General features: G+C 34.1%; 1 protein-coding gene across 14 annotated transcripts in view; it reads right to left on the reverse strand.

Annotated features, from left to right (window-relative positions):
- Positions 1–17,014, reverse strand: part of DLG1 (discs large MAGUK scaffold protein 1) — a 143,389-nt gene that overhangs the window by 5,600 nt on the left and 120,775 nt on the right. For 7 of the 14 annotated variants that reach the window (XM_071752191.1, XM_071752187.1, XM_071752196.1 and 4 more), the window contains 5 exons: positions 11,880–11,979; positions 8,509–8,550; positions 5,247–5,297; positions 2,578–2,679; positions 2,159–2,331 (listed from right to left, as the gene is read on the reverse strand). In XM_071752191.1, the coding sequence (XP_071608292.1) occupies positions 2,159–2,331; positions 2,578–2,679; positions 5,247–5,297; positions 8,509–8,550; positions 11,880–11,979 (468 nt within the window). Of the gene's footprint in view, positions 1–2,158; positions 2,332–2,577; positions 2,680–5,246; positions 5,298–8,508; positions 8,551–11,140; positions 11,175–11,879; positions 11,980–17,014 lie in introns of all 14 variants that reach the window. The other 7 variants (XM_071752195.1, XM_071752189.1, XM_071752201.1 and 4 more) reach the window with 3 other exon arrangements.

Consider the following 17,014-nt stretch of genomic DNA (forward strand, 5'->3'; position numbering starts at 1 on the left):
GACTGGTACATTTTCCTTTTTGGGCTAAGACACTCAGTATTTGCTGTGTTTGTCCCAACAACTCAAGCCAGGTGCCCAAGGATTTTGGGCAAAGGGTAAATTGTCTGCATCATAGCTGTGTTTGACTTCATGAAATATAACTGCAAAAACTTATTCTAAATCAATCTCAGACATGCATTAACAGTGGCCATTGTTAGAGAGATTTACAAGGTGTCAGTGATTCCAAAGAGGATTTTAAAATTCCTTTCGAGTTAAGATTTGGAAGACAAAGAAAATAAATGCAAGTACTTCATGATACAAGTATCATGTTTTCATCCAGGGAAGTTATTTTGCTCTTTGCACAGTGCATTTAAACAATAGTTTACATATTGTTTAGTTCCTTACTTGCATTGCATCTAATTGAGAGACACAGCAAACCATTCAGTGCCTTTCACAATAACTCAACAATGACACTAAAAAGCATCTTTAGTTGTGTCCATTATAGGTAAAGAAATGATAGAGATGGGAATCAGATGGAATCATGGGTAAGTGAACATAATTTAAAACTACTGCAAAGATACTGTTTCTTGTACTTTTGGGGTAGTGGCAGTCACTTCTATTGTGTCTGCCTCTAAAATTACCAGAAACCTTGGAAATTATGTTTTGTATCCCAGTAAGACCCACCGAAAAGACTCATATCTTAAGCAAGACCAAGAGGACTAAAAGTTTAAAAAAGATCAGTCTGCAGCCCTGTCATGATTTTGAAATCAGAAACAATGACAGGCCATTGTTTCCCAGAAAAACAGGCTGGAACCGAGAAATTGCTGCATCTACCCTAACTCCCACAGTTCTTGTGCAAAAGACTTAATAGCATGGAGGCATCTGGTAGCACTTTGTTCTTCATGTCACTGTCTAAAAAAATCACAATCATTTCAGACCTTATGGGTCCCACAAAATGGGCAAAAGAACACAGCCAATTTCAGGTCCAGGGTGGAATTAAAGGATTGTATCCATGCTACCAGGTGAAGCAACTGCCAGCAGGCTTATAATGTTTAAGCTGTTCAATAAATAGTTTCATTATTTAACCACACATAGTAATTTCACAACTTTGGTCAGTCTCCCATACAGTACACTTCTCATTTATTTTAACAATTTTGTAATTACCTTTATTTTCTTTACTTTTCTCACCATATGCCACAGGGTCAGGTTCTATTCCATGGGGTAAGACTGACAACCAAAGAAAATATCACCACATGAAGGACAGAACCTCACCATGCTCTCCCTGGTTTTGATTCCAGTAAATTAAATTACCAGAATTAACAATACTCAGCCACTAAGCACACTTCGATGTCACGTGGATTAACCACGCTTATCCTATGCATGTCTAGACTGATAGTGCTCACATTTGTGAGTTTCCACCTAGAAAATAGCTGTCTTCTCTCATACAGAACAGATATAATTATCTACTGCAAATTTATAAGTAGCAGAACAACACTCATCAACCTAACATGGAACACTGGCAAAAATGTTCACCAAATTTTTTTTAAAAAAACAAGTATCTTACTCTACAAAATATGCTTCCTTCTTCCCACTCTTTTCCGGAGAGCTCAAGTAAACTTCAGTTGGAATGCAGAAATATTTAGATTTTGCAAGAAACAGTTAATTAAAATCTATTCAGGATAAAACCAGTAAGGTCAGCCTTCAAAATCTAGTGGTAGTTATGTAAGAAGTTGTCATACATTTGAATTCATTACATTCACTCTTTTCCCTTTGTCGACTAAATACACAAAGAGCATGAAGAACAACAATTTTATAAATTTTCTTCTACACAGGTCAATATCAAACAGATTCTCACATGAATCAACTCCACCACCACTATTCTTAACCAGTTAATGATGTATGTATGTGAGCTAGGCTAATTAGCTGGTAATCCAAATTATTATTTCTTTTTTCTCTTTTTGTAAGGGGGCAGAAACTATGGTTGCTCTTTTCCCATAATTTAATCCCAGTGTTTTCATTATACCAAAGTTCCATTGTGACAATGCTCTTTGTTTCTAGTTTTGTACAAATCCCTTTTTAAGTCAGTGTATTCCTTGTGGTTTCTTGTCATTCTTGTCTTTTCCTGGCAACACAGTCAGGTAATCACCTCAGTAAATTAAAGCAGCTTGCAATGATTTACCTTTTCTGCTACTTCTCGCACTGATTGGACACTTGTTCCATAAAGATGATTATTGTACTGGCCAGCTTCAATGAATTTGTGATCCTGAATATCCTTTTCCATTTGCTCTCGAGAAGTGACAAAATGGTAATCACGTCCATCCACCTCATAATCTCGCTTTGGTCTAGTGGTATCTTTAAATAAAAATCAGTAATTTTTAAAGCAAATAAAAAACAGTGACTTTTTTTCCCTACAATATCAAGGGAAAGTTTACACTTGAAAATTTTCAAAAGCAAAGAGATCACATATAACTAAGATAGCTCTATAAAAATCAGACAATATGTTACCTTTCTTAAACTCAGCATACAGAGGCTACAACTATTAAGAAAATCAACAGAAAAAAATCACTTGGAACTGCTTTACTATTCGCTGAGACTTACGTGGAACACATGAGCCAAATTTGTCTGGAAATTCTGAGATCAGATCATCATTTATTCTGTCCTTCATGGGTCCCAAAACAATCACAGGTCGAGTATAATTGACTATGAAACAAAGAAAAATAACAATCGTTACATTTCAATATCATCAGTACTTCTCACAGTTCAGCAATACATGCTTTGTCACATGGCAATTGTTTTAATACCCAAAAGAATATGTACTCCTAAAGAGAAGAAAAATATACTGGAAAATGTACATAAATTAATAATGTAGTAACAGCAATATGCTAGATCTTCACTCTCAAACCACTATCCAGGTCAAGTAAAGATGAGTCTTAAATTATAAAGTCTCTGGCAAAAACACAAAGGGATTTTGGGACTTAATGATCTCGAGGTCCCTTTCAACCCGTTACATTCTGTGATTCTAACATTCTGTGAACATCATTTGTTCTAATGAAGACAGCAAAAGGGAGCAGTTTGAAAACCTCTTCCCTTCAAATAGGTACTGAAGTAGTAGCAGAGTCTGTGAAATTCTAGCTCTGTGTTGGAAAAAGCTGCTTCTTTTTCTCTACAACTACAAGTTAAATACTCGTGTATTAAAAGATTCAACTATATACAGCTTCTATAACTATTACCACCCTTATAAAATGAAGCATAGCATCTTTTAAAAGCAGCTGATTTTTTTTTTAAAGGGCTTTTGGCTGGAAGTTAAGGTCAAGAAGAAAATATCCGATTACAGAGCAAGGACCATGAAGACAATAACGTCCAAGTTTCTTGGCATTAGCGTATAATTTCAGTTGTATAAATTTCAGTTTCCAGTTCATCTATCTTTACTGCACATATAATTCTAAAGTAATGAGGCTTAATTAAAATATATTTTATAGGTCAGACTTGTGGAACTACTTATATTCAAGAGAATTAATATATTAATAAAAGCAATGTCTGGGATTAAGTAACTGTCAGCCTATCAATTTACCAATAAACATCTTTGTTTAAAAGACTAAGGGTAACCCACTACTCACAAATCCAAGCACTTTTAAATCTATTAGGTAATTACTGTTCCTCATTCCTCTATGCTTCTTTAAAAAAAAAATTACAGTGGGAGTGAATTAGCAGACCAATGCAGATAATATACACAGGGAATGTATTGCTGTACCTAAGCAAAGGAATGAGGGGCTGGATCTTTTATGGCCATCCCCATGCACTATATTATACTCAAAAGAGGAATTACAGTCATGCATTTAAATGCCAACAAACTTGACTCTCTAAACATCTTTCGTTTTACAATATGGCAGTTATCAAACCATCTGCTTGTGCATAGTCTCATTCACATCTTTTCTCTTCAAGCTTGAGGTTAATTCACTTAATATTACTATCATTCTCACTAAACCATTAAGCTGTCAGAATATGGGAAGCTAATGGCAGCTAAAGAGACATTTCTCATTTTGTGAGACTGTGTGGTTTGCACGTATGCACAGACCCAGCAGGTGCTCACTGGAGGGTAACAAATCTCTTGTTCCTCAGATTAAGCAAAGCTTGCTTGGCCCATGGAATGGTTTGCCACATTTTTAGTATGGTCTTAACTCATGCAGTTCTCATCCACGATTTTATATGGAAAATACAAATTATATGATATAAAAAATATAGTCTTGTATAACCATTTTTACAACTTTGGGAAGCTTGCTGATGAAATGGACCCCATATGTCATGATTAACAGGTAGAAAGTCTATATAGGCACATATGTTCCAGAATGCTATTAAAAGCAACTGGGTCATGCCACTCCCTGCATGAAACCTAATATTAAATCTTGACTGTCAAAATTCATGAAAATACATAATGTATATTTTATGTGATTGACACCTAATTTGATAGATAGTAGATGTCAAGGATTCCCAAAAGACATCTTTTTAGCAATAAATTTACAAATTTACATGACCTATGTATCATATAATGTAAATCAACCATTAGCACCTGTGCTGGTGAAAGGAACACTAAAAATTCTGTATGTTATACACAGTGAAGCAAGATAAGAACCAAGGTGAAAAGGAAATCATAGCATCCCACTGGAAACTGGTGAAAAGCATTTTATTTTAAATGCAAACGCAAGAAAATTTTTTATCGAGTTCACTACACAAAAAAAAAAAAAAAAAAAAATCTGAAAGAAAAAATACTCAGTTATTGGTGACCAAATTAGCCATATAAGAACCCCATAAAGAAACTTGAGACTGCCATGTTCTAGAGATATTTCAATTTGAAGATTTAAATTTTGAGGCATTTCAAAGCTTCCTAAAATAGAAAAATAGACAAATGATCTACGGACACTTTCTGCTGTACCAGAAAAAAAGAAACTGCAACAGTGGGGATACTAAAACAATATGAATTAGAAGAAAACTATAATTTATGAGGTTCATACCGACAAAACTGTTAAACATATCATATTTTCCTTTTGTGAATGTTAAGTCACAAATGTTAGTTTTTGTAGCACACCTTTGGATTTTGCACTAAATAATTTATTAATTGCATTTAATAATTTATGCCTTTATGCTTTATTCATCTGAATAATGGTAACGAGTTCAAAAGACTTTTATCATGCTGCTCAATACATAAGGGCACATAAGGCATTCTGATAATGCACATGACATTTATTTTATAATGAGCAAGATCTACAAACCTTCTTGCTGATTGACTGGTTCATATGACAAGACATATTCCTCTTGGCCACCTAAAATGTAAATGCAAAGAAATATCCATGTATTTTTTTTTTTGTCACCAATATATTTATATTGAGTCATTCGATGAATTATAATGATACAGACATTCCTCAGTAATATGCATTGCAATGATACTGATGAAGGACATTTTTTGAGAGCGATGAATTATAAAAATCACAAAGATAAGCCAAACACAAAATTTTAAAGCATAAGACACATACAGTATAAATAATTGCCTGGTTCACATTAGCATGTCAAACTGACATCAAGCACAAGAAGAATTTTAAAGCATTATTGAAATGCTCTTATGCACATTTCCCTGAATGAGAGCCATGCATGCTGTCATTCACTGCTAGAGGCAATGCCACCTTCATCATGAATATTCTTCATACTTTGAAGCTAAGATTTACAGTAGCATTTTTCTCTATTTATAGAGTGATAATCATGTGTGTAAATGTGTACATATCTTCCATTAACTTTATCACAAAGTGGAATTTATATACACATCTTCAACCACTAATTCTATAAAAATTTTATTGTATATACCAAATAACTCTAAGTTTTTAAAGATAAAATTGGAAGCAAAGAATGCTTTGTGTTGTTCTCAGCTCCAGAGAGTACATCAGCAGTGAATGAAACTACAATAACTGAATTCTGACCTTTGAAAGCTGCAGACTTTTTAAATATTAGTGAAAGCATCTCAAATGTACCTAAGTTGCCATCTTTCTAAAAGTTTATTTCTAGTCTGTCAGGATATCTCTAAAAATCACAAAAATCACAGGAATCACTAAAAATTAACTCCACGACAGCAGAGAACTTATAATTCAGAAGCTACAAGTTCAAATTATATGATAATAATATGAACTATGAATAACATACAGTCATTCAATAACTCACTTGCGTAATTTTGCAACATTTGTTGCAATTTATAAGCTATATGTACAACAGGCAAAGGAACAATTTTTAGGGCTGGAAGGGACCCTTATGACCATCCAGTTCCAAAACCCCTGTCATGGGCAGGGACACCTCCCACTAGATCAGGTTGCTCAGAGCCCTGTCCAGCCTGGCCTTAAAAACTTCCAGGGATGGGGCTTCCACCACCTCACTGGGCAAACATTAATGCAATACTACAGTTGTATAAAAACAAATGGCAGATGAAGCCTTTTATAAATTCACATATTGCTTATATATACATATATTAATTTCATGCGAAATAGCACTGATCTTTTAATGAAATAGTAAGTTTTATATTTTAAAGAACAATGTCTCTTATTTGCAATAAAGTTAAATTCAAACAGAACTACAGCAATACATGAATGAACATTTTAATTTTTTAGTTATTGCACGTGAGGAACACCTTAAGACAGACATGAAAACATGCAGCCTGTGTATCTTTATATCTCAAAAAGTTACAATCATGCAAATGGATTTTAGAAGGACAGTATATACTTTCAGAAACCCTTTTAGGCTAGGGAGAGGAGTAGGGAACCACCAACTATCAAATGTTCTATGCAAGATCCAGCTCACATATAATTAGATGCTTCTTTAGAGAAGTCACATTGCTCTAAGGTCAAAAATATGCTAAGCAACTATTGAAGAAATAGTAAGTAAAAAGCATCTCCTGATTGAGGGCAAAAAGTATATATTGTCACTGCTTTTCAATACTTTGGAAAAATGAATATTAATAGAATGAACCTTTTGAACAACCGTACTCATCTGTAATCAAGATAACTTTCATATTAGACAGCAGTAAGAAGAAATTAAGAAAATATTTTAATAAAAAGTGCTTGAAATTAGACATTCAGATAAGCAATCCCACAATATTCATAATAAAATCAGGAGTTCCCAAACAGCAACAGCATAAATAACTATTAGTACCTATAACAAGCTGCAAACATAAAGAAAGCAAGCTCTGAGAAAGAGTTGCCAGAGGCAGGGTGGGGCTGAGCTGGATGAGTAGGTGGGAAGAAAGGAAAGCAGCAAATTTAGGAAGCAACAGTCACAGTTAGATAGTTTTAATGGCTTGTCATTAAAAATTATTAAAATTTGCAAGTTGTCAACGGCAAGTTCCATACATGCTCATTTTTGCATTATTCTCAGGGGACACAAATGCCTCCCCCAGTCATTTTCTTTTCAATAACAGTCTGTGATACTGTTAGGAGTATTATATACACATGGATTAATTCTCTCCTACAGCCTAATCATCGGGAAGAAACAACATGGATCCTCAGCTCTGAGAAGATCTCCATTTCCAAACAAATATATCTGTTAATGAATCACTTTCCTTATTACCCTAATTAAGTAATAGCTGTTTCTGAAGTTAGCAGGCAGGCAGGGGCTGGCCAGTGAGCTGCTCTGTCACTGCCTGACTTGCACGCTTCCTTCTTTTTATATTCTTCTGCAAATCCTCAACTTTTTAATCTACCTGCTCTGCTCTATCCTGGTTTAAGACATTTTAAAGCGCCATAGAGCAGCGTGATGAAGCACATCACCCACAGTCAACATGTACTTACTACTGGTGCACCTTTGTAGCTTGGGCTAATAAAAAAATCTAACAGTCTGGTACTTAATAGATATTATGTCTTCAGAGAGAGAGAACATGCACGCATGGCTAGCATACTGAGTTATCATAATTGACACCAGTACTGCCTACATGTTGTAAGCTTTGAAGGCAATTCATCCTAAGCACCCACACTTGACAAAAGAGATAAATGAAAGCTGTGAACAAGGGTAAATACATGTTTGCTTATCTTTACTGTCATTAGAAGAATATACATAATAAATGAGTATATTATGAATAAAATGTGTATAGTTACTGCACCATTTAAGAGATTACACAGTTTAGTTATGCTTCAAGTATTAAGCTCAGCTACATATGACTACATTTGTTAGCATTAAATATACATTTAGGTTTTCATAGGTCTGGTTAGGCCACATAATTTAAAAAAATAGGAACAGAATCAAATTAAGCTGAACTAAGAAAAATCACAGATCACGATAAAAACATCCATAAAGGAGGTTTGCAATTTTTCTCTCTAGTCAGTTTTTAAAAACAAACACAGACACCGCAGAATTTGCAGTACTCCACCAAACATAAATACAGATTTCATCTGAAGGTGACTGGAAGTTCTAACATGTAAATACCCAGAAAAGACAGACAAACAAAACCAAAGAGCTACTAAACAAAGGTTCTAAATAAACAAAGAACTTAAAGACACTTACGGTAACTACTTTCACTATCGCTGGCATTAGAGGTTACATGCTCTGAAATTGCAACACAATGGAAAAAAATAAGGAACATACACCAATGGCATGAGTCCAAAAGAAAGAAAATTGACACAAAATAATCCAGATGGAAGACAATACTGATATCAAAACGTTGAAATCAATACATACTGCATATAAAATTTTAAGGTACTTCTCATAGCTCTCAGGATCAAGCTTAATTTCATACAAAAGGAATTGATGTTAATAAAAACATTAAATAACACATGAAAATAAGATTATGAAAAGTACACTAATCACAGTTCACATGTAACCCTGTACATTTTAGGTTTTCACTTCGAGATTAATTTTGTTGTGCAAAAACTATAGGATTATGCATTTCAACTTTTATGAAGGCAATTTACTGATTATTTAAGAGTCTTTTAACAGAAAACACTGGAATACTTTGCAGGAAATACAGTGTAACATATTTCTGTAATAATAATATTACATTATTAGTGTAATAAGAGAGAATCTCCAGTGATATATTAAATAGTTTACATGAAGTAGAATGCAGAATTAAGAGTATTTTCTTCCCTCGCAGTAATGCTTTAGTTTTTGGAAGCTCCTGATAATAATTGATGATAATAATTTCATGCCACTTGCATAGTAATCAAAATATTAGTAGATATGAAGTGTTTATATTTACTTTTTTTAATCTATGCAATTGTGTTACATATTATTTTTATAACAAAAATGTATGCGATTGAAGAATTCCAGGAATATTCTGTTTCCTGAAAATTCTACAAATCTGGTGTACAAAAATAAACTTTGATATTGCTGAACTTTATTGTAAAGAATCAATTTTTGTGTCACCCAGTGCCTGTGTCTATTTGTAATGAAAAGAATTAACACTCAAAGGTTAAGACTGCATAAAGCAGCTTGTGTTTAATCTATACTAATTAAATACAATTAATTTGAAACTAGGTACCTGTGTGCGTACAGTAAGAAATACTGCTATCATGAGGAGCGTTTACAATACATTTAACTCAGTGTGGTTCCTCTCCTACAAAATAGTAGAGAAAGAAGCAAGGGGACTGCAGATGTAAGACCACAGTTACAAAGCAAGTATGGTTCTAGTGATTAATTAACATTAAAAAATTTAGTAATCTACTTATCCTTCTAAAATGGATTTAGATAACGCGAACTAATATTTTTAAACCACAAATCTCTGGGTAGAATGAACTCTCTCATTTTATTTCCATGCAGGAAAACCAGATAAATTCTCCCTCATGTTTGCAAGTACCAGAAATTTGGATCTACTTCAATTTCTTTTTCTTGTATTGGAAAAAGAACATTCACATTGGCATGGAAGAGGCAAACAGTGATGTTTAAAAGCCTCACAAACATGAAAGGGAGACACTGTCAATTGAGAATATAAATGTTGTGATAGTTTCATAATGGCATAGCTGGTGAAGATATAAACCCTAAAATGCAGCAGTCCTGCAGAGCCCGAGTAACACAGCTTGCACTGTGCTAAACACAGGTTTAGAAAGTCTGAGTGTGCTGAAAAACAGCCTAAAACCCAGTTGTTTTTATAACAGAATCACCCAGTGACATTTTTGGACATAGTTCAAACTAGGTATGATGATTAAGCCATAAAGGTTGCTTATGAACTTCTGGTCCAATCCATAAGACAATAAAGATTGCTATGGTTATCTGCTCTGGACCAAAAATTTCCATGAAACTGTCCATTTCAGAAATGGAAAATTAACATTACAGCTACTAGAATTTTTATTCCATGATTTAGGTCAAACATAGACAACTTCATACCCAAGTTATGCCCTTGGAAGAAATGTTATTTTTAATGACGTTTAGTCACATATTTTCTGTGAATAATTTTGCTATTCCATAAACGCATAACAATGTGTGTGCTTAATATCTGTGATAAAAACCAAGGTCTTGAGTGGGGTTTTTCTTTGTGATTTTGGTACACAAGTGGTGCTAAGAGTACTCAGCAACTTCTAATGTTACTGTACTGACATTGTTGAAATGTATGCAATACATACAAAAAAAGCTTATGTGTCTCCTCTATTAGCTACCTCTCTACCTGGTGTATAAGCATCATAAGAATTGAAATAAGTCAGATGGAAAAACTCTCTTGGCATTGTTAATCCAGTGTTTCTTGTTTGTTTAAGTAGCTGTAAACTTCAGTCACCTAGATAGAGGACTGGAAAATGCTGAAATTGAAACTAGTTGAAGTAATAGGGTAATGGTTATACTAGTACTGTAAAAAGCCATAGGTTATTTTTAAATAAATAAAAACACACTGACAAGATAAAAATGACATTTAAAAAAAATTACCAAATTCAAAAACATAGTACTTTTAAGGACAAATAAGTAAGTGCTGGTAAGCTTCTGAAGAACAAAAGAAAATCTAATGTGATAGTCACATGTACTTAAAGCAACACGTTCCTGAAAGCAAAAACCTCTGTAACATTACAAACTAGAAAAAGCTGATGAAACATTTTTAGAATCAACCTCCTCATGCCAGAAGAGCACCAGTCTCAAAGAGATCTGTTAAAAAAAAAAAAAATAGTAATTTTTCAGATGGAGGTTAAAATAACTTGGGAGTATTTTGATCACTTACTCAGGCCTTTTGATCCCATGTCGTCAGGGACCTCCTGCAGAGTAGTCCCCAGAGGGCAAGCAATAAAAAGACAATCACAAAGAAAATAATAGTCAGTAATATATAAAATTGGCGCTACGATAGGAGACAGTTCCCAGAACATCACAGGGTAAGATAAGTCTACAGGATTTGACCTGACTGGCACGTGAAGTGTAATCAGTGATGGAAGCCGCAGAGAACGCAGTTTGTAGCAGACGTTGTCTGAAGTAGTTGAAAAGTTGAAACTGCTTTTTGAAAAGACACTTTTTTAATCAGTGCTGGCAACAATGATGAAAATCAAAGTAACCTCTCTTCATTAGGAAAATAAAATTAGAATTGAATGACTTTGAAGAAAACAGTCTGAAGGGACTAATTTGAGAAGCTGATAAGCTCTGTTATGTTCTCGTTGCTGCGCACAATCTTTCAAGTCAGGATTGAGGAACCACTTGAGAGCTCTGGAAGGCTGTTACATCCTCCAGTTACACACAGAGTGTTGTTACTCAACAGTATTACCCAGTTTATTTTAAACTGGGGTACTCCTGGGTTAATTTTTATTTTAACAGCAAGCGGTTCTATTGCTTTTGAAGATTCATTTGTCATTGGCACCTCAAGCTCAATTATCCTGTTGCAGCTCATGAAACTGTCTCCATGGTAACACCCTACTGCAATCTAGCAGGCCCTTCTACTGTGCTTTGCTTTCCATTGAATGCCACATACTTACGGTCAATATCACTGGTTTCCTGCTCACTCTGGTCCTTGTTCTTGTAGAAGGGAAATTTTCGGGAAAAGAGGTTCTTTTTACGCTTGTCATTGAATGACTGCTGAAGAAGAAAAGGAGGGGCAAAACAAAGGATGTCTAATGTCTGTGTGAACAAAGGCCCAGAGCAGCAGCTTTGTGGAAGCTGACTCCTATAACCACATTATGCAGTGCATGTTTTTGTTTAATACTATCTTCTTAGCTTATTAAAAATAGATCATGGCTTTGCTCACCCCTCTGTATTTCACATGCTTACTATTGAGAGAACTGTCAGGCCCGTCCATCCTATACGGCCTGACATCTATTTCACAAATGTAAGCTCACTGGTAGTGTAAAAAGGTGTGAAAAAGTAGGCTGCTATAAGATGGCCAAATTATAATGAACTCAAAATCAATTAAATCACGGATATTAGCTAATATGGGGGCTACAGTATTTAAAAACAAAAACAAACAAACAAAAAGTTGAAGTTTTACACATGCTTTTGCAAAAAGCTGATATCGTAACAGCACACCAGAAGTATCTGCCAGTGTTACCCTACTTCCAAAGGTAATACTGTAAATACTTTGGTAAATAACCTATTATACAGTAAAGAAAAAATGGAAGTTAAAAGCTGACATTTTATCAAACGCTAATATGATAAAAAACTAAGCAACAGAGAAAGAGGAAAAAAGGAAAAAGAAATATGCCTACTTACAATATCCAAATAACTAAAAAAAGACCTCCAAACTAAAAACCAAACTGTACTTGTTTTAATCTTTCATAAATGCAATTCATTGCAAGCTCACTGAAAAAAAATTGTTTTGCTGTACCTAATTCTGCATCCCAATATCAACTTTTTAAAGATACAAATGCATTTCGTTTATTTATTGTGGCAATTATTTTTCAAGGGCACAATTATAGAGAATTACCACATGAAAAACCCTGTATATCCAAGGATAAAGAAGATCAGCAACTTTTGACATTAACTGCTTGTGTTGCTGAAGAATTTCTTCTCTGTTGCTACAAAAATTTGTAACTACCTATATATAGTTTATATTTGCATATAAACTAATGTTGAGCTCCTTGTCTAAGTGATGAAGAGCATCGATGTAATTTCTTTCTTACATAGGTATGTCTACAGGTTTAATTAACACATAATTTAGTAATATCTGTCACATCTTCTGCTGAAGACATTATGTGACTATAACGTCTTTAATTTATTGTTCTAAGTCAATAAAGAAATTGAATGACTAGATCAGTCAGTAACAGTTCTTATTGCAATTGTGACCAGAATTAAAACAGCTAATTTCAGGCCTCCTGAAATTTTGTTTAGTCTTTAGGCCTATGTGAATCACCTAAGCAGTTTTGCTGAGACATGTATTTGAGATGTTTTTGTCATTTGGTCTGCAGAAACACCAGTAAGGGAAGAATGGCAAAAGTAAGAAAGCGCCCAACTTGATTCTGAGACCCTATTCTGCAAGGGGACTATTCCTATGCCAAGCAGAGCCCATGTGCAGCAGGGAGTAATAAAATTTCCACAGAACAATCTTTCAAAAGCTACTTTAAAAATACCAAACCCAAACATTTTCAGTTAACACATAAAAAACTGCTCTTTCTAAAATCTGGACCATGTAACAAGAAATTGCTTCTCCTTCAGCCACCGTAAGCTCATCTTCCTTTGTTAAGTGCAATACAGTGGCAGAGAGATATGTTATCTTTTCTACCAGCATTATATTTGGAATGAAATATAGTTCTAATTAGGGTTTAAATAGGACAAAGATTTTTCAAACAATGAGCCAGCTTCTTTGGTACAATTACAATTCTAACATTTAGCCTTCCTAAAGAGAGTGCACATAGTGCAACACAAGCTGTGTCCTGCTACAGAATTAACAATCCTTCTGGCCATCTGTTTTAATACAGACTTGCTTGGCAATATCAGATAGTGAAACATCCTGTGATTAGCATTATTTGTAAAAAAAATACTTAAAACTATCAGGTGTTAAAGAGACACATGGTACAGTGGGAGCACAACTGGTGGCATTGAGCTCTGGAAATAGCAATACTGTGTTAAGTAGGGAATCCATAAACCTTTAATTGGCTGGCATCTGTGTTCAACTACAACTGTCATTCCACTGAAATATTTGGTAAATTATCAACATGACATATGGACAAAAAAACAGGTTTCGAGCCAACCATAGGCTTGCAGGAGCAATAATTGGCACGGTCAAGGTTTTCAGTCATGGTTCTCCTGACCTACTTCACCTGAAGCCAACAAGGCACTGCAACTGCTTTCTCATAACCAGAAAGATGAGAAAGATTAATGTAATCTATAGATAACAGGGCAACAAAGAAGTATGCCCTGATTAAATCTCTGCTGAGTATAGTAAAAAATCCTATAATAGGAATTTCAGAAAGTGGAAGTCTCACAACTATTTGTTGGTTCCATCTGGAAAAGCTCCTTAGTTTGGACAAAAGAATGGGGGAAATAAGTATAACAGAGATAAAATGGTGAAGTTTAACTGAGGTGGTCAGACTGCGAGTCGCTTATATATTCAGTAATTTTAAAATAGTAGCTGATATATTGCATTTCATAAAACATAACGAGGTTTTTCACTTTAATTTTGAAAATATTTCATAATAGCATAAGTTTAACTACCTGTACAGTACATCATACTGAACTTGCACTAAGCTTCATATACTGCATGTATAATGGTCAGAGTCAGTTCCATTGTCAATAAATAAATAAGTAAAAAAGTAATATTACACCGATTTTGTGTAAAAGATTAGCCAAACGATTATTTCTAAAAGATAATATGATTATAAAAAGCTAGAGAGAATTTATTAGTTGCAGATGCATAGTAATTGTATTAAAGTTTTCAAAAGCCCACTGCAATATATTAAATATTAAATATATTAAAACAGAAGCAGCACAGTGAGATAAAATGTGCACGTGAAAGGAACAAACAAGTTAAAAAATAAACCATTGCTATTCCGTTTTCTAGCTTTCCTTAAAATGAAAGGAAAATTGATTTTAATGTTTGACATCACTAGGGTTATTCTTTAATGTACAAATTGTGAAGGATTTTACAAAGTTGTTATTTCATCCTGCCCACGGAGTATTGTCATACACAGACACAGGAAGGCACACAGTCCATGATGACATATACTGGGAAAATGATCATCATGTCAAATACAGGAAGAATACTTCAAGGAAAAAATGTAATGTTAAAACATTTCCAGCTGAAGCAAAAGACTGTGAAGAGTGTAAGCATGTTTGCAAAATGAGATGTTACTAAAGAAAAAGAACTGCAGTTCTGTATCAATGGCAAGCGTAGTTGCTTTTCCACTCAGTATTCCATGCACATCTTGGTGCTATGTTAGGTACGCAGTGACCGTGCACTAACTCTGCTATTGTCAAAATGCTACTTCAAATACAACATTAATTGAGTTAACTGTCTGCAGTTGATTGGTAGACAAATTACAAAACCATGCAATTATCTTCCAAAGAACATGGTAACATTCAAAAAATTGATGTAATTAAAATAATCTAACCCACTTAAGTAATTTTCTTTCTGTTACTTCTAAAAAGTTAATTCAAATTATAAAATGGTCAAGTTAAAATTACCACATCATCTGATAACATTTTATTCCAATACCAAAACAAGAATGTACCAAACCAGAAAAAAATTGCAAATAATCCAGTGAATCCTCAAGACAGTACTGTAATTGTTCATCAGAAAATAACTAGAGATATTGATTTACTTTAAAACAAATATTTGTAGGAAAACCATGACATTTTCTTCATTAATAAACTAAACTAAAACCTTTGCCATGTAACAGAGGGATGCACACATGAATCTGAGAGTCTTTAAAGTGTAAAGTGCTACACTATCAGGACAACGCATTGAAGCTTTAATACTTTATATATGTGATTTCTGAAGTTATTATAATATTGTAACTGAAATAAATTACTAAAAGGAATCTTTTGGGTCTACAATAATGACTGATTAAGGCTACAGCATTAGTGATATTAAAAAATAATCACTATTCAAGAAATATTTTAAATTTTAAAAAATTACAATATATTGCTACTTCAGAAGACCTTTTACATCTAAAATGCATACACTTATGTCTTGAAATTACTAGTTGTAGACTATTGGTAGAAATTATAAAGCTGGGAAATTGCTTCTCACATTTCAAAATGACCAAAACACTGCAAAAAAGCCTCACCCTTAAAATCATAAAAAGTGGCTGCTTTACAATTATGAAGCTGCTACAATTTCAGATACAAACATTGCCATTACCATTTAAGCAGCTGCCCTGCTTTCTGACCACTCATTCCCATCACATGTACTGAGAAGGGGATTGCATATCACACAGAGAGCTGCACCAAGAGATTGTCTAAAATTAAAACCAAGATTTCTTTCAGCCTGGATGAGGCTGAAAGAATTTTTCTTCTGCATTGGTTGACTGGTTCATTTGAGCACAGCCACATCAGTACTTATGGCAGTAGAAAGTGGTGCTGAGAAAAAAAATCTGCCAAATGGTGCCTGATTCTGGTCAGTAATGGTGCTAGCCTTGAATTTCTGTCGGTCTCTGTCCTTGAATGAAATTCTGTAAAGCTTCCACAGCTGTAGTTGTAATAATGAAGTTACTTTATGCTGTGTATAACTGTGCATATGGTACAACCTCGTTTCAACATAGGGATCCTGTTGAGCTTTACTTCCTTGTTTGCTAGATGAATTTTTTAAAAACTTGAAAAAATAAACAGTTTTGCTGAAAATTGGTAGAAAGCACTTTCCCCAGCAGAGGAGTCCAGGAGTCCAATCCATACAAAAGGACTAAACTGCTTTATGAACAGCACTTGCCGTCCTGTTAGAAATAGCACTATTCATTGTGTTTAGTACCTATGACTCCAATAACATTACAGTATTAATGATACGATACATTTCCAAGCTAATTCTTCAAACAATTTGCTGTGTTTTGGCAATTGCAGTTTGCAGAATTATGTTATTTCTATCTGACAGAATTTAATCTTTTAATTAAAAGTTGAAACCGAGTTTGCATACATAAAACCACTGAAAAATTTTACCATTCACAGTGCCAGGTGTAATTAACAC

The sequence above is a fragment of the Heliangelus exortis genome, chromosome 9 (genome assembly GCF_036169615.1).
Source record: "Heliangelus exortis chromosome 9, bHelExo1.hap1, whole genome shotgun sequence".
Lineage (NCBI taxonomy): Eukaryota > Metazoa > Chordata > Aves > Apodiformes > Trochilidae > Heliangelus > Heliangelus exortis.